The 19,288-nt window shown below is 40.8% G+C and overlaps 1 protein-coding gene across 4 annotated transcripts in view; it reads right to left on the reverse strand.

Annotated features, from left to right (window-relative positions):
- Window positions 1–456: 456 nt before the first annotated feature.
- Window positions 457–19,288, reverse strand: part of PARP6 (poly(ADP-ribose) polymerase family member 6) — a 289,649-nt gene continuing 270,817 nt past the window's right edge. For all 4 annotated transcript variants that reach the window (XM_085643949.1, XM_085643947.1, XM_085643948.1 and 1 more), the window contains 2 exons: window positions 11,005–11,089; window positions 457–1,028 (listed from right to left, as the gene is read on the reverse strand). In XM_085643949.1, coding sequence (XP_085500075.1) covers window positions 926–1,028; window positions 11,005–11,089 — 188 coding nt within the window. In that variant the 3' untranslated portion in view covers window positions 457–925. The remainder of the gene's footprint in view (window positions 1,029–11,004; window positions 11,090–19,288) is intronic.

Genomic DNA, 19,288 nt, shown 5'->3' on the forward strand with positions numbered 1-19,288 from the left:
CTTCTCATGTAGGAATGTCACTCTCATTTATTGTGAAAGGTGGAGTACGTAAATGTCAGTATTATCATCAGTCATTTGCACTACAGCTCTATCGAATAAAGACATACACACATCACCACCAACACCAACATTCATAAGTAGAAATCAGATTGCTTATCCTCTTTGCTATGGATAAATCTGTTGGAGGTTTCTCATGTGATGTGCCCTCACAATAATACCAGCTTCAATATTTTTTGCATAGCCACAGTTTGCCATTTCAATTTTTAGGAACTTGTACAGATATAACAGGGAAGGTTTTGTGAGTTTCCATTTCTTAAGATTTTTGAAGGTCTCAAAGCTCTCTCGTCCCGCTACCCCTTCTCCGTCACTTTATGAGACATACTTAATGCTTTCCACCATTGTTTTACTCCCAGAGCAAGGTTAATTCAACCACAATGGCAGACAGGCATTTTTTTTAAAGAAGTTTAATAAGTTAAAACAAAATCAGTTCTTTCTTTTTTTCTCTAAAAACGTCAACACTGTAAACTTTAGAAAGGATAGTCGGTCCATGACAAGACACAAGAGTGACAGTGTCCCCTGACTTCCTGCTGAGGAAAAAGGAGGCGACAGAGAGGTGGAAAAACCAACATTTTTCAAGGACTTCCACATCTTTTTACAAACGCAGAACAAGTCGTCCATTAAAACCCCACCAGTGTCAGGGCCTCTGCTGCAGAGACTTTTGTGTCACAATTCGCACAGAGATTTCCAGGTAAGGGTTCTATCCCAGTTGAAATTTTCAGCGTCTGTCTGAAAATGACAGGTTCCATCCATGCCTCGACCACCTCTGGCATTGGCTCTTCCATCATGAGGTGGGCCGAGCCCGACTGGCAACAAGGCCGCCATGCTGCACCATCCCAAGCTGGATGCAGATTTCAATAGATTCTCCTCAGTTTGTGTAGACCTGGGTTCCAATGACGCGCATGATCTCCTTCTGAATCTTGGGATCCTGGGTGTTTATGTTGGCATCTCCAACTTGACCATCCTCATACCTGAGTCCAAAAAAGAGAAATTATGTCACTGATTAGGAATGAAGATCCTTATTGGTCACCACTTAATGAACATCCCTGGCCCACATGACAACTTTCCACAACTAGCGAAGAGCAGATGCACAGCTAATGCGCGTACAGCACCCTTATGAACCACAATGATTACAGAGAAAACACTCAGAGGTGGTAAGACTGGATCCTGGAAGGATGTTTATCTTAACTACCATCAAGATGAATAACAATGTTCTCCTGATGTACATAGGTGGCCTAATGTTTGAGAGCGTATTCACGCGACTCAGCACAATTTAGCAAGGAAGGATATTGACACAGTTAAAATATGAATTAATTACATTTGGTAATGTTTTCCTGATGCCTCCTAAATGCATATTAGAACTGTTCTCATTGACATCAGACTGCTCCCTGAAAAGCCAAAGGCAAATAAAATGCTTTGTGTCACAGACCCTGACTATGTTGACATCAGAAATGGCATGCAAGGTCTATGTAAGACACCCCCACAACGTCAGTTCTTCGTAACCTACCCGTATCAGAGGACAAGAGGAGGACATAAGAGAATCATTTAAAGAATTACAAAATATTTCAATTCTCAGAGTGAATTGTTGTGGCAGGGTTATGATTAATCTGCATGAGGATAGAATGCTGGCAGAACAATGCCTTCTTTGGGGTGAACTACCTCTTGCTGCACATTCCTTAGCGTAGAATGATTCCCGTAGTAGGAACAGGGGAACGTAGGAGGGTCCTAGAAAGTAAATTATAGCTGCCAATGAACTAAAGTAAAAAGTATAGCAGAACTGTAAGACCAAAATCAGCATCATTGCTATACTCCAAGTAAGGCTATAGATGTCTATTAAAAGTGATGGTCACTAATCAGAGCACGAAGAAGACAGTGTTGCACATGGAAACCATTTTAAGGCTTGATGAACATACTTTGAAATGTCTGAATTGTAAGCGGCAGAGATCCATTCAGTTAACTGTGAGGAGGCCTGTGTTGTCATGCAATATGTATCCCTATTCTGCAAACAGTATCTCAATCCTGTAAACATTTTGTAAACAATTATTTGCATAAACACAGTATTAATGCCAATGGCAGAAATAGCTAATTAGTGCAAAGGTGTGGGTGGCGCAGCGAACAATGATGTAAAGTGTGTGTGTATATACAATTAACAATTAATAAAGATGATTTTCTCAAAAGACCAACAGTATGAGTGCTGGATACATAAGCTTTATCACTGTTGGCCGTGTAGTGTTGAAGTATCAACTCTATGGGGGCTATTCACAAAGGTAAAGTTACATGTGAGTAAATCTATACATGTAAGACTACTCTTACACTGTAGGAAATGTACTACTTTAGGTTATTCAACATTTATGAGTGTAAATTTACGATTAAGTATAGGATTACATGTCTCCACCTCTGAAACTAGAGTGTGGAGCCTAATTTACAAGTTCAAAATGACTACCTCCAACATTTCACATGTAGGCAGAGATGTTCCCACAGTGTAAAGATCTCCTGATGGTACAGTCAAGGAAAAAGCTTAAAAGTTTATTAATGCTTTTAAAAAAAGCGTATTTTTAAGTTAAATATAACGTCAATTAATTTTATATATTTAATTTTAATGTAGACCAAAATTTAAAAATACTACAGTACCATTTACTTAATTTTTAATTAAATAATGAATGAATTTTAATATATCAAATAAAATGAAATTTTCTTTTTGAAGATTTACTAGCAAAAAAACAAAACAACCTAAGGCAAAATGTTTTAATGTTTAACATTATTAAAATGTATGTATACAATAAATTCCAATAAATGTAATTAAGTAATTAAAATATTAATAGTACATTTATTTTTACTATGACACTCAGTGCTATGGAACACAATCAACATATTACATGCGATATATAACTAATGCAATATTATTCTATACAAGAAATCAAAATGTAAATGTACATACAGGTTCTTTACAATTACAGATTATATTAAGATGCTGCTCTAGAAGAAACATCGAGTAAATTAGTCATGGCAGAAATGTTTCATATTTCAAAGAATTAGAAAAAGCACTCGTTCATACAAGAGTCCCCACGTCAACAGGATCCTTTTTACTTGCATGATTCTTTAGGAAACGGAAACTCAACTATTTCTGTCTCAAAACTCTTCTATCCATGCCTCCACTACCATCTCATGTTTGAGAACCTGAGTATTAGTGAAGTTGAACACCTACAAAAACAAGATCTGTATATATTCTTCAGTTTCACCAAAGAGGAAGAAGCTTCTTTACAGCTTTTAAGAGCCTTAAATGACATTTTCCTTTAATCTACCAACAATAGTGATGCATTGTCATAATGATTAACTTGATTATAAAAATTAGATACTCAACCAACTCTCAGTTTGTGAACAATATAAGAAGCTTTGAAAAGACCCTTCGTCTGAACTGCAATAATATATTGCTAGGCATACATGCATCTCTCTCAAGGCGGGATGCTCTGGCAAAAAGAACTTAAATTCTTCAAGAGAATGCACCCACGGACTCTCACTATATATTAATTGCCCACATTATAAATGGATATAGAAAAAGCCGTGGGAAGGCTATTATTGCCTTACATTGTTCCTTTCATGAACCCTTAGGCAAATATATTGATTTTTGTTTCTGAAGCCATTTGTGAAAAATACATATGTCAGAGATATATATATAAAATCAATATATGCAAACATCGCTAAAAATGAGCCTCTTTCCATTATCACCAATACTCTCAGCCGGTATATGCTCCCAATGGAATTCATTACAAACAGTACCAAATCGCCCTTACCAAGAATTACATCTTGGTTAAAAAGTTGTATTTCCAAATCAAAGAGACTGTGATGGGTGCATGATTCACTCCTAATCTGGCTTATTTGTATGTGAATGATTTTGAGCAGTCTTTTAGTTTGGCCCACGTTAACAATCTATTAAAAATATGGCTATGTTACAAAAGGGAGAGAAAAAAAGCCTGGTTTCTGTCCTAGGGAAAGTATTTTAAGTTGCAAGATACATGAGGATATTTATGTCAGAGTAGAGTTTGTATTTTCCACCTTCAACCCTCTCAGGTGTTCCCTTAAGTAATCACTCTATAAAACTGCCATGTTCTTTCAACAATGCAGATCTTTTTCCAAATGCCTCTGTTTGTCTTCAAAAAGAACAAACATATTAAGGACTTTCTTACAAGACCTCACTGCAATTGAGCGACTACATAACTCCCTCTACTATCTTCATGTAGTTTGTCTGACTATTTCAGGCCATTACAAATATGGTAATTGTTCGGAGTGCGATCAAACCAGCAATGCCAAGTTTTTCCACAATTGGTAACATTACACAAGCACTATCTACCAAGACAAACTGTATTATTACTAATGTCAGTTATGTCACTTACAGTATAGAATGCCTGTGCAACATCATGTGTGTAGGCCACACCACTCAGAATGTCAGACATGGGATTTTTCAACACATGAGTGGGATACGATGTAATGTTGAGTTTACTCCTTTAGTACATAATTTATCACAATGCTTCAAATTTCAAACAGACAATACATGAAGAAGCAAAACCCCCTTCAACAGGTGGCACCATCTTTGACATCCTTCTATAGCACCAATGGATATTCTACTTGGATACTGTCAACACTGAACTCAACAAACGTTTTGAATGGCTAACCCTAGTGATCTTTAATGCCAGGCGAGGCTTCCCAGCTGTGTCCTACAGGTGACTTCTTCAACTTGCTACTGTTCACACATTGCCCCTCTGTAATGAACTATTGTATTTTCTTCTTCTAATTCAATTCTGATGTCTAATTTCCTTAATGTTTTTTTCTAGTACAACACTTTGATAATTCTATAACTGTATCTAGGAAAACTCACTGTATGTACATTTATAGTTTTGTTCTTGACATTTGCAGTACTGTAATAGTCATATATGACATGCATTTTGCATTTTGTTAATTGTGTCCCCCATTATTGATAATTGGCCATTTAGTACACTCCTCCCAGATTCTTGATCACTCTATTTCTGTGGCCTGCTACATTTTTTTCTATTTGGCTTCATAATCTTGCCCTTTCCTCTAAACCACTTCATCTTGGTATTTATCCTCTCCTTTCCTGGAAGGGCCTACTCCTAACAATTCTTTGTTTTCTCCTTTAGCCCCCCACTTGTTAGGCAACTGGGACCCATGGTAACACAGTTTTTTGATGATATTCTAAAATACAGCATCTAGGTCTTTACAAATTTCGTTTTGCATTTATATAATGTTTATGTTTTTAGAGTGCCTTTGTATGAATGACTTTTCTACTGAGGCCTTTTGGCTCCTCTTGTACTAAGTCACCATTTTGGATGTCCCATTATCTATCCGGGCTATCTTTCCTAGTGTTGGCTTTGGCAGAAGCTTGTCTGCTGAGTGTACTGTGGCAGGTACGCTTGCTCAGTCAATCTGACTGCATTGTTGTGCCGCTTTCTGTTTATTGTATAACTTAATGGCCTCACTTTTCATAATCATTTGCAAAATGTCTTTTTTCCTGTGATCATGTTCTCATTACTCACATTGAGTATTTAAAGGAGATGATCACAGGATGTGTTTCACTTTCTATTTTTACTCACAACTCGTCCTTATACTTGTTTTATTCTACTTTGTACCTCGTATTTTTCTAAAACATTGTATTTACAGCAGTTCTTAATATGGTACAAATTCTAGCTTCCTTTTTTACTATCTGTCATAAGGTCCAGTATACTTGGCTGCCCTCTAAATCCTTTGTGTGTCTTGTCAAAGGCTCTACATTCCTAAAAGAATGGTCTATATCTAGACTCATTATACACACAACTTTGTGTGCAAGCGTTGTAAGTTGCATAGTCACCTTTTATTGTGATGAATAGAGATTTGAATGGGCTGGCCCTTTCCATACTTGGTCTATGTTGTGGATTTGGTCCCTTTTTCTGGCTAATTTTAGAATACTCAATTGGCTTTCTACATACTATTTCACCTCTCTGGGCACTGGACATGGTGCTCCACAGTTTCTAGGTTGGAATTAATTCCTTGGTCTGGTGTGGTTTGCCTTTCAGATTGATGGCCAGCTTTTCAGTATGTCCTTAAGATGATCCTGTACAATTTAGACACATTTAGTCGAAAAGCTGACACTATAGAACCAACAGTTTGTGTATCATACAACTTACGAACTAAATATTGATACTGTTGGTCGCTTCAGAAAAGCATTTTTATTGATTGTTAATTGTGTATTTACATACACTTTACCCTGCTGTTCACTGCACAAATCACGCCTTTACACTATTTTGTTGCTTCTGCCATCATCGGAATGCATAAATCTTTGTGTTCATGAAAATTATTTAGTGTAATCTATTTGCAGAATAAAATAGGGATGGATAATTGCACACCAACACAGGTTTAGGTTCCATTATTTGTCTGTCAATTATTGCACAGGGATTTAGGAGTATATTAATTAAATCTTAAAAATGTTTCATGTGGAACATTGCCTTCTTCATGCACAAACCCAGGTGCCACATGGAATATTTCGAACCTCTGCCTCTTTTGACTCCTGAGCTGGTTCTACAAAAGTACTCTACAGTATAAATAGCAAGTGGTGTAAAACGTCAACCCCACTTTAGTCAGCTTTACATGTGCCCTCTAACTTCAAAGGATAAAAAGGATGAGAAACACATATAATTATGCTCCCACTGAAGATAAAAATAAAGTTCTGGAATAAATGTGCTTACTGGTTCAGAAAGTATGCCACTAGAGAAATTTGTGAAAGAGAACTCTGTTGAGGAGACCTCTTGAACGATGAGATGGTGGGCAACTGCCCACTGCCTAACATTCAACTATCTTACCAGAGATACTGAAAAATGTATAACATCAGGGAAGGAAGAAACCAAGATCTTTTGATTTGCACAATTATGAGAAATATCTTCATCTTCCAGCGTAGTCAGGATTGATGGAAGGTATCTATCCAGCTGAAATTATATGCCTGGGCTAATCAGAACATGTCCTCGGTTTAAGCCTGACAGCCTACAAGATTGTAGGCACAATATCTTTTAGTTTGCATGCATCTTGTATCTGAGGGTTCTCATTCAATGGGAGCCACAGAGACATTGAGTATCAGCAGATAAAAATCCATGGCCTTTTTTTACCTAAAGGTTTGCACCGGGAAAAAAACTCTGTTTGACCATGCCATTTTACATATTGGAAATATAAGGGCACTTGGCAAAACCAGAGGTTGAGCAGTCAGAGTAATGAGTGACACACTTTGACTGGCAAGGAAGATCAGAGATACCACAGTGTCCACAGTCCAGTCCACTGGTGAATCAGACAGAGAGCCATCATTGGGCCAGCAGTGTCTGGCTGTATAGGAATGACAAAGGCAATAAATTAAGAACTCTTTCGTTTTTTTTTAGCATTGCTAACTTATAGAGCCCTCTCTGATCTTGTCCAATGAAGTGAGGTGGAAAATTGACCCTAACTAATTAGGGTAAAAACCTAAATTCAGAACAGCCAGCGCTCCTCAAATGGGAAAACTCGATGTTGATGAACTTCCAAAATGAGCAGAAACGTTTTCCTCAAAATCTTTAAAGTAAGTAGTTAAGGAGAAAAGGGGCAGGATTCATAGAGAGTGGAAGGGGAAAAGGCACTGAGGGTCAACTGCAGTAGAGGTACAGAGTATAGGTAGGTTATATATACAAAGGTATTGTAAGGATTAGAAGATGCAAGGTATAGGTACCTGTAGATCTACTAAGGTATAGTTCGGGATAGCGATACCAGTGTATAGGCTGATTTGAGTTACCACTGTAAAGGTGTGGTTAGAAGTACTAGGGTATAGGCATGGGAGGTGGTATTAAGGAGAGTTAGAAATACTAGGGTTTGAAGAGGGGCATAGGTGCAAGGGAGATAGCCAGGTGCAAAGATAGTAAAGAAGGAGGAGTTGGCAACACTAGGGACATATGGCTGAGGGCAAAAAATAATTAGTAGTTGGAATCAGTCAAATTCAGTATACGAAGCATGATGACGAGAGAAAAGAGGGTGAGGGTAAAGGGATGATCCCCTCTTATAAAGAATAAAAGAGGTATAGACAGGGAAGAGAAACAAAGGAACACACAGTGTTTCCTCCCATTAAAGAGAAACAAAGGATCTTTGTGATTCTGTAAAAAAACATTCCTATGATTTTTTCTGACAGGAAGGGTATTTACCTGGGTTGATTCAATATTCTGAAAATGGCATTAACTTGGAAAAATTTAAAGAAACTAGTTCATGGAAAATTTCTCTCCAAAAAGGTTTCCCCAGGTACATATTTCTCATGAATAAGATTTGCATTTATTCAAACATCAAAACCTGTTCATCAAAGGAGGGAAATTACTTCTTTGGGCACAGAAAACTGCTTCTTAGCCTTATACCATGTTTTCCTGAAATGGAACTGTGTTTTTGAGGCAGATGAAGGTTTTCTCTTTTTTATATTTCTTCTTCTTCTTCTTGTACCTCTTGGATGAGTTGCCACGGCGACGCTACTCCTTGTCTCCAGCAGTGCTCCAGAGCGGATGACAGAACATAGTGAACTACTCAAGTTGGCCTCTCACTGAAAAGCAGGACCAAGTCTCTAGGCAGTACTATGCCAACAAAACCCTGGCCTTCACCTCACAAGTTGCCTTAGGTTGCATATGGAAAAATGATGGATACAGTGTATGGAACCAAGCACCATGTACACTTCCAAAGGGACAGGGTACTGACTTATTTTATGTTATAGTATGTTATGTTAAGTTATGCTATGTATGTTATAATAATTGTAGAGTGCCAAAAACAGAAATGAAAGGCTAACAACTACTTGTGGAAATACTGCAGCTTTAAAGAATTTCTGAAATTCAATAAGTCAGGCATCGTATGAAGATTGTAAGGAAGCTTATTGCACGATGTAGCTTCTCTCAGTGAGAAAAATTTCCTACCTAAGTGAGACCACTTATCTGTGGAAACAACCAGCAGGCAGGTCTCTAAATATCGTAAACAGCGAGAGGGATTGTAATGAACATATCTTTGAGCTAAATGTTGTGGTCTTATATGGTGGACAGCTTTAAAACAATGGATAATGCCTTAAAAGTGATCCTTTTATTGATCAGCAGCCAGTTTAAGAGCTGTCAAGGCTCCAAAGGGGGTGGAGGAGTGCAGAAGCATGTGGGCCAGATTGGCTGTTTAATTTTGTGGGGAGATAGCAAATCATTCTGGACCCTGTTTAACCTATTCAAAAGGCCTTGGTACAGTCCTAAGAAATGGGAATTATAGTAACCGAGGAAACTCAATATGATGGCCTGGATTACTGCACAATGAATATTTTTGGGAAGGTAGGGCAAGATTTTCCCTATCAATTTCAGAAGGAAAGTAACAGTTGGACACCATATGTTTTAGCTGTTCTGATAATGACATGTCAGGCTACAAGGAGAATCCCAGATATTTTACCTTCTGGGCTGGGGCAGGTGGAGCATTTCAAGATGGTGGCCAGAGATCTAGTGGCATCGGGTTGGGGGTGGGCAAGAGTTTGATCGACAGCACTGTTGTCTCGGCTGCATTGAACTTCAATGAGTTCTGCTGTAGCCAGGTAGATACTTTATTCATGCACTGATAGTCACTGCCCGCCTTGTCTGGAGTGATGATCAATTGGGCATCATCCATGTAGTTTGTACAGCAGAGGCTACAGGATCTAATTAACTTCACCAAAGGACATATGTGTATAGTGAATGGCTTTGGGCTTAGTGAGTACCCTTGAGGGACCCCTTGCTGCACTATCTTCTATTCTAGCATGAATGGTAGTAAATAGACTGCCTGAGACATCCCTGTGAGGTCGAACCTCCCCCAGTCCAGCTTCTTTTCTTCAACACCAATCTCTTGAAGCCGCTCGAGTTGAATAATATGCAATACCAATTGAACGCTGCAGACAGATCAAGTAACACCAGAGCAGAAGGCTCTGCTTCTCCAACAGCATTCACAGGTCATCCACCACAGCTAACAGGGTGGTTTCTGTGCTTTGTGGGGGTGAAAACTTGACTGGGGAGGGTCTAAGATTTGGCCTTCCATTAATAGCCCAGACAATCACTGTTTGATGCATTACTCCAAGAGCTTCAAACTATGTGGTCCACGCCAGGCTAGGCCTATTCCCAACACAGCTTCTCTGGAGTAGCTCACTTTGGTTTTATGCTGTGATTCCATTGACAAACCAGCAGCGTGGCTGGTGCTGTGCATTGCAGGTGCACTGACGGGTGCAGACGGACTTGCATTTGGCACACCCGCTGCATGCATCTGTCACATGGCTGTGCAGCCGAGTTGTTTTTATTCCTCCAAGAGCTAGTACCACTGGTGCGCTCACCCAAAATGGTTGCTAGTATTCTCCCTCTGAACCATGGGAAAAATTACAGTCGGCACAAGCCAAGAGAGTACAGCGCGTTAGTGCATTTTCATTCTTGGTAACAACCAAGACAAGCATTCTGATGGTTGCACAGGCTACAGGGATTAAAACCGGAAGTCTTAGAAAACAGCATGGCTTACAGTAGCAGAGCATAATTAAAAAAATCTCAAAAAGGAACAGAGCCATGGGAAGCTCTGAACTCAAACGTCTGAGCCATACGAAAGGAGGAACTCATGTCAGGGGGTGGGGTAGCACTTCATGCAAGTCCATACATCACTACTGGAAGACCGTGGTATGAAGCTTTTTAGGCACCACGTCTCCCACTCTGGGATACTGCAAACATTTTCAGATCCAGCTGTACACTTTAGAATATTTCTGAGGTTAAGAATCTGTGGGAAGAAGTGTGCACTAGAAATGCTTTCATACAGGGACCATTATTGCACTAGCCATGTTCTTGTGGTCTTCTTACTTTTGCAGTGAGGATTTTACAGAATATCTTTTATGGTTCTGCAGGTTCTATGTTATTAATATTTTTCATCAATACTCACACAAAGAAGAAGCGTGTGCAGACATGGTCGGATACTGGACACACCCAAATATTCCCATGCTTCTGGAGATCCTTTGAAGTTATAACTGCAAAGGAAAAACAGCATAAAATGGCATATGGACGGTCTAAAAACCCAACAAAAAACAAACAATAGGTGAGTGAGACAAGCCTTAATGTGATCTCTGACATCCAAGAACCCTAGGTGTTTCATAAAAAATCAGGGACATTACATTGATCAAATACATCAAAAGAGGCTAAGATAAGACAATAATTGGATTCCTGGCAGAGTGTGTGTGTGTGCGTGCTGTGGCCCAACAGCATGAAACAATTTCTCATATTTTTTAACATGTAACTCTCTCTTACAAGTCTGCCCATAGAAACAAGTTAAAATACTACCCTGTTGCTAAATGCAAATGTATTAATAAAATACATCATCCGACAAGCCAGTCAACGAGAAACATACAGAAATAATTTTGGTTTTAGACATGCAACAATACACCTACAATGAACAAGGTGTTTGATCCTCTATCTAACACAAAATAGAAGTGGGAATTTAGACAAACGTTAATCAAGTCGGGGGAAGCACACGTGTTTTAAAACTGCCCTCACACACAGCAAGTTGTGTCATGCTTCATCATAGGGCTGCTAACACACCTCTGCGCAGACCAACGCAGGAGATGGAGCAATAGGGAGGGGGAAGACAATACAACATAAATAACAATACTGTGGGATCACGGGTGTGAACAAGTGCAGAAACAGTGATTACAATTGGTCTCAGGGAGTCCCTATCCTAAATTTAATATTGGGTACTCCGACCAACAGTAAAAGAATGGTCACGTGAGGACCAGTGAATGGTGGTATGGGGAGCTTATAATGAGGCACCAACCCCTCCACTCTGCAGAACCGTCGACATGTTTCAGCCGGCACAAAACAATACCCCGGCTTTCATCAGGACTCACAACAAAAAGATGATCCCGAGGGTGATGACCCTACCTCCCTATGATCCAGGGGTGAGAGTAAGCCACCTTTCTGAGTAACTGCTCAGGTTAAAAAGCGGTAGAGTCCCTTGCTCTCCATGAGGAACCAATTTCATTTAAAGTATTAACTTGAACTAGCGGGGAGTAAGAACAGCTCCCCATAGTCACACTTTTGTCAAGGTGAGCTGTTGTAACCAAATGGGTCTCTGCCGGTGCCGCGTAGTCCCATCTGGTTACAACAGCTCACCTTGATGAAAGTGACCACTTTTTAACCTGAGCAGTTACTCAGAAAGTTGGCTTACCCTCACCCATGGATCATAAGGAGGTAGGGTCACCACCCTAGGGATCATCTTTTTGTTGTGAGTCCTGATGAAAGCCGGGGTATTGTTTTGTCCGGCTGAAACATGTCAACGGTTCTGCAGAGTGGAGGGGTTGGTGCCTCATTATAAGCTCCCCATACCACCATCCACTGGTCCTCACATGACCATTCTTTTACTGTTGGTCAGGGTACCCAATATTAAATTTATGATAGGGACTCCCTGATACAAATTTTTTAATCACTGTTTCTGCACTTGTTCACACCCGTGATCCCACAGTATTGTTATTTATGTTGTATTGTCTTCCCCCTCCCTGTTGCTCCACCTCCTGAGTTGGTCTGCGAGGAGCTGTGTTAGCAGCCCTATGATGAAGCATGACACAGCTTGCTGTGTGTGAGGGCAGTTTTAACACACATGAATGCCCCCCGACTTGATTAACGTTTGTTTTGTCTAAAGTCCCGCTTCTATTTTATGTTTGTGAAACTTGTGAAGGAGGTCGAAGTTTGACGTTCTCCTCTTGCCCCTCAACCATTGTGTGTTTTGATCCGCTATCTATACATTACACTGCTTAAATGTTTTCATTTGGATGTAGTGCCGGCTGAAGACCTCCAAACTATGGGCCTGATTACGATTCTGGTCAGTCCGGCTTCCTCAGTCCTGTCGGAGGTAGTACAACAGCCACGGTCTTGTTGGTAGTGGTCGGTTGACCGCCAAATTATGATGCATGCCTGCTGTAGTCCGTCCGCTGAAAGACTGCCAACTTCGACACCTTTCTCCAACTGCTGAGATGGAGGTCGGTAAAAACAGCATCAATAGAGCAGTACAAGAATCTCCAACCAACGTCTGGATTGTGCTGTGTGTATCCAATGACCCGACTGTGGCTGTCCGATCACCTGCCTCGATTCGTCAGAAACTATGGATTTGTTGTGCATACTCACCCAAATCAGCTTCTCCCTGACAATCTCCGGGGTGGATCCCTTTCTCCAGGTCCCCCCTAAACCGCGGCAGCTGAACTCCAAAGACTACGACCCTGTGGGTGCCATAATGCAGGTAAGTCTGTAGGTGGCATGTACCCCCATTGCATGGACTGTGCAAAGATTGCCATACTCCAGCAATGGGGTACATAGTGCACAAGGCCTATCCCCACATATGTCATGCATGTGTGTATATATCGCATGTTCCCTGTGATTTTGCATGCACTTGCAATAACATATTCGGGGGTATGTGTACCGCAATAGATGAGACTGCCACGGCAGCAGCGGGTGCCGCGTAATATGGTGGGGGGAACTCTCCCGCCCTCAATGCTCAAAACTGAACCGCAAGTGCAGTGGTCAGATGGTAGGTAGAACCGTCATCGTAATCAGGCCCAAAGTCTCTGCTACAAAAACCCCTATTAGTTAAATAGTTCTAGGGAGGTTCTAATTTTCGACTCTAGACAAGGTAAAATGTAATTCCGGCTTGAAGCTTAGGCCATCTGCAAACATTTTCAGAGGCCAAATTTATCCCGATAAAGTCCACGGGAACAGACACCAGGAAACTGGAATAGAATTTGAACCTGATGCTTGCAATATTCTGTGCCTTAGTGACATATATATATAGCAATTCTAAACTAAACCTTGGCCCAGCCCACAACAGGTACAATGTACTTACAGTATCCATCATATGTCTATAATTGGATTTATGGTAAACATGTAAATAAGCAATCAAGATGTTGGGTAGCCTTTGGTAGAAAGTGGTCCAATAATCTAATCAAACATGGCTTTCCATTGAACACTGATATTAGAGAGATCAGAACTATGAAATAAGCAAAGGTTTAGAATTCCAAATGCATGTTACTAAACACAATGTCTGAGGGAATTGTCTAACATAAAAACTCAGGGATTGGTGGCCAGTTTAATCTCGAAAGAAACACAGCTATAAATAACTGTAAAGCTGTTACTATACGAGTAAGATCAGGATTCAGACTGTTAAGTCGCTTTTCACCCATATACTGCAGACTTTACCAGGAGGGGGACAAATAGGCAATACATCATTGAATCTGCCAAAATCTTACCAATCACCACAGTGTAGCTGGAATGGCTTTGATTTCCACATCCAAGAAGGTTAGCAAATATATAGGAGGTGGATATAGATGTTAAGAGACACAGTGGATGGCAGAGAATAGTGAGAGTTATCGATGACTATATTTGCCTATTTGAGTGTTCCATTAAACCTAAGGTAAACCTGTAGTCAAGCACCAGACAAAATGCAACAAAACCAAATGAGCAAAGTTTGTTCGACAGTAAATATGTGGGTGCATGTCTGACTGCAATAAAAACTTCATCATAAAAGCCAATGAGGTTCAGACATTTCTCAGACTTTTAAACCAGGTGCTTATAAAGGTTTAACCCCCCAAAACCTAACGAAGAGGCCCAGGCATATGTGATGCCCCTACACTTAAGACCTGATGTAAACTATTTCTCTCTGCCCTCTCTAGCACTTCTACATTGAAGCCCAGGACTGCCCTTCTGTCATGACTGACAGTGTTGAGACAGAAGGCTGGCTGTTCTTGACATTTTGAGACATTTATGTGGGGGTCGCCAAAGAATGCGGTACTAGGGGAGAAACACTGAGTAAGCCTGCTGTCCATAATATTTTCTACTAAGTAAAATAATAAAAGGGGCCCAATATTGAACATAAAGACTCACAGGGTTTCCCGTGTTTACTTCCCTATTGGCTTTTATGCAGTTATAACAGAAGAAAACAGCTTGGGCTCCTCGCATTCCTTTTCCTTCAGAAACTCATTCCCATTGTGTTCCACGAGAAGCATCTCCACCTCAGGGAAAGGAGTGAAACAACTGCTCATCCAATAATACCCTGACTTCATTTGATTCCTTAGTACAAATTGTATGGTGGCCTTGGGCCACTCTGGTGCCTGATAAACCTCCACAAAGTAACCTTTAATGGGACTACCAGTACTTCTCATAAAGGCTGGTGTACTTATATTAGTGGAGCAAAAAGCACTTCTAGCAGGAATGTTAAATGGTTAACAGGACAGAACCAGCTTTGCTCAGCAGAGCTGCTATACGCAAGCAAAGACAGCAGCATCACTGATAATAAACTTTTAATGAACAGCATCAGCACTTTACAGCCCTGCAGTACCCCTGAATGAACAGTACCAGCAAAGTTGAGCAACTGCCTTTAATCATATCAGCACTTTTCAGCAGGGCTGGTTTACTTTCAATGGGACAATGCAGGGCAACCATTTCAGCAATGCTAGGCTAGTTTTGATGGAAGGGTGCCACCACTTTTAAATAAAGGACTAATAAAGGTCAGTATCAGACTTCTGAGTCATACTGCTATATGTTTTCTGGGGCAATGCCAGCACTTTTCAGCAAGGCACCTTCTACAGGGTGGTATTCTTTTAACAGGACAGTGCTGGCACTTGTATGCAGTTTCTCCATACTTTGGATTAGAGAATTACAACACTTCTCAACAAGACTGTAAAACTTTAAATGGGGTAATATGCAAATGGATAGTGACTAAGGAGGGAACTGAATATTCTCGTTTCCGCAGTAACTTTATATACAGTGGAGAATCCAGCTGCTGAATGTCCTCCACAATGCTACTCTGAAGGTGGAGGAATTTCAGCTGGTGCATTCTACTCTGTATTGAGAGTTTCTTCAAGGAATTGGACATACACAAATATTACAAATTCTCAATGTTAAGTGCTATATATCAAAGTACGAGAACTAATTCATGAAGACAATTTTATGGCACGACACGGAGGCCATATTATGCAAATCTCCTTTATTGCCACAGCTCAGCAGCAACAATTGAAGAACATAGAATTCAATGAACATTCTCAATAAGTATAAAGTTCCTTGGTAACCAGCCATCTTCCTTCTTTGTTGCTGCTGCTCAGAAAGATGAGTACTGCTCTCAGCTTGTCGCTTATAGACTTTACTTTTAGTGTGTTTTGTAGTTCCTAATTGACTGGACTGTTGTCTATGCATGTATGTCTATGCTTAATACCTGATACCCTTTGGTATAACTTCTGATTGGGTTTATTTTACCCCTTCTGCACCACCCCATGGTTACCCTGGGTTAATGCCTTTCTCTTCTCTCTCCCTAGAGACCCCTTCTCCCCTCCGGTTTTACTTTAGACCGGATTAGGCATCACCATGATTGTCTACTTTTAAAAACTCTTTTGTACTCAAATACAATCAACACTCTTGCGCGCTCATACCGTTTACTCCTACTTGGTGCCAGATCACCGTCATCCTTCCCCGGAGTTTCATTCCGCACTCCCACACCGCTCTTCAAAGGCGGAGACCGCGGAGACGCATCAGGAAACTACTAGTTTTTTAGATAACTTCCCCGACTCCCTCGGCGCGTTTGATCGCGCTCAAGGGAGAATGAAATCTAATTAAAGGAATTCACCTTAGGGAGAACCACGCACGCTACTACGTGCGTGGCGCCCATTTTGAAAGCTTGGGCTCACCCCTATACAATGAATTACGCCACCATTTTAAACTGTTGGGACAAAATATCGTCCAGTGCGCTCTACTCGGCAGTTTCTTCGGTTTGTTTTTCCCACAGCTTATGATCAACTGTTCATTCTCCACATCGGTAAAAAATACTTATTCCTATCTATTTAAACCCTATTTTATTTGACCTTCTGCAATACTAGGCCTAATTATCTCATAATTTAATCATTTAAAATGTCAACACCCCAAACTAATATTGAAGCACACCTGGAAGAGCTAGTTAATAAGGCTCTAGACAAAGTCCTTGGCTCCATTGATGATACTATTAATAAGAGATTGGAATCTCTAACATCCTGACGCCCTTCAACTAGCAACCAGCAAGTAGGAGCAATTAAGGCTCTCAAGAAATGGGCACTTGGAGGCAAGGGGCGTAAGGATTCTAAAAAAGCTAAGACCTCCACTGCCCCCTCTCGCTTTCAAGGCGGTGACAAAGATGGTGTCTCGGACACCCCATATGGGCAAGATGAAGGCCCTGAGCCCCCTATTGACATTGCTAGTAATGATAGCTCTGACCCTGAAATTGACCTATGCTACTCCTCTGATTTTAATACAGATGAAGAGGAGATACAAGTAAGGGGAACGAGGAGCTCAGAAGAGGCATCCAAGGCCTCAGATCAAAATACAGGACTGTTGGACCCACTTGGAGACCTTTATGTTCGACCCTCTTCTAATTAAACACCCTTTGTCCCGAGAATGGACCCGCTCCCAACATGTGGCAAATTACCTCTCCTACTGGTTGAGGAGAGAAATACCAAAGGAGGTTAGATCTAGACTCCGCTCCGAATGCCCAAGACCCTCTCTCCCTAATAAAGTGGCTACAACACCTGAACTAGATCCCAAGGTTGTAGCCTTCATAGCCAAAACCTCAAGAGACCCAAGAAAGGGGATGGATAAAGGCCTAAAATCCTGTCAGGACCGCCTCCTTGACACCATAGGCCCACTTACGAAGATTTTTGAAATGGCTGAATCGGCCTACCTGGAAGACTCCCCAGTTGATCCCAAAGAACTAAGGGAGTGGGTCCAAAGAGCTATATGCCTTATTGGTAATGCTAACACGGCTATCTCTATAGAAAGGAGAAAAGGGATACTATTTAAAATCGATCCCAAACTTATTGAACTAGCCAAGAATGACAGTGGTCCTAATTCACAGGGTTTCCTCTTTGGTGAGGATTTTATTAAAGACATGGCCAAATACGTGGGAGCATTTAGCTCAATACAAAAGTCTCAAAAAGAAATTAAAAAAGTCTTTCAAGATCGGGTTTTTACCCGGGCCGGGAGAATTCGGGGTCGTTTCCCCGGCCGAGGAAATTCAAATTCAAGACCCTTCATGGCCCGTGGAGGCGGGAGATTCAACAACAACTTCAGCGGGTTCCATCAATTCTACCCTCAGAGACAGAGGATCCGTGGACGTCCCTTCAGAGGCGAACGGAGACATCGCTCCGTCTCTTCAGGTAGGATCTTCGAGAGACCTTTCAGGTACCCCTCCAAAGGTGGGAGGGAGACTACTTCTCTTTGCTGAGAACTAGAACTTGGTATCCAAAGATTCTTGGGTTCTAGAGACAGTGAGAGGATACAAAATAGATTTCACTGGTACCCCCTTTCAAACAAAACACCCCAGAGAGATTGTTTTCTCCACCAAAGACAAACTCCTAATTTCTCAAGAGGTACTAGACTTATTGAAAAAAGGTGCGATTATCAAGGGGACAATTTCTCAGCAATATCTTCCTTGTGGAAAAGAAAAACAAGGAACAGAGACCAGTCATAAACCTAAAGGAATTAAACCAATGGGTAAGTTACCAACACTTCAAAATGGAAGGGATACATCTTCTAAGGGACATTTTAAGAAAAGGAGACTGGTTAACAAGGCTAGACTTAAAAGATGCCTATCTGACAATTCCTATCTGGGAACCCCATCAAAAATTCCTCCAATTCATTTGGGAGGGTCAACTATACCAATTCTGCAGCCTCCCCTTCGGTCTATCATCCGCCCCTTGGTGTTTCACCAAGATACTCAGACCCGTTACCGCTTGGCTCAGACAAAGGGGAGTAAGGCTAATCATATATCTCGACGATATACTTATTATGGCTCAATCAGAAGAGACCGTTTCAATTCATACGAATCTTGCAATACACCTTTTAGAACACCTAGGCTTCATTATAAACACAAAAAAATCGTGCGTTATCCCATCTCAACAAACACAATTTCTGGGTTTCTTGATAGACACCGTGAAGACAGAACTGAGACTTCCAAGCGAAAAGGTAAGGAAAGTAAGGAAAGAACTAAGGAAAATACTTGCACTAAAAAACTTTCCCCGAAGGATCCTAGCAAGGATCCTGGGCTTACTCTCATCCACAATTCAGGCAATTTTCCCAGGCCCGCTTCATTATCGAGCACTACAGAGACTGAAAGCAATATCTCTGAGATCGAACCAATCCTACTCCCAATTGATTTCTCTAGATCA

Source organism: Triturus cristatus, chromosome 3_1 (genome assembly GCF_964204655.1).
Source record: "Triturus cristatus chromosome 3_1, aTriCri1.1, whole genome shotgun sequence".
Taxonomy (NCBI): Eukaryota; Metazoa; Chordata; class Amphibia; order Caudata; family Salamandridae; genus Triturus; species Triturus cristatus.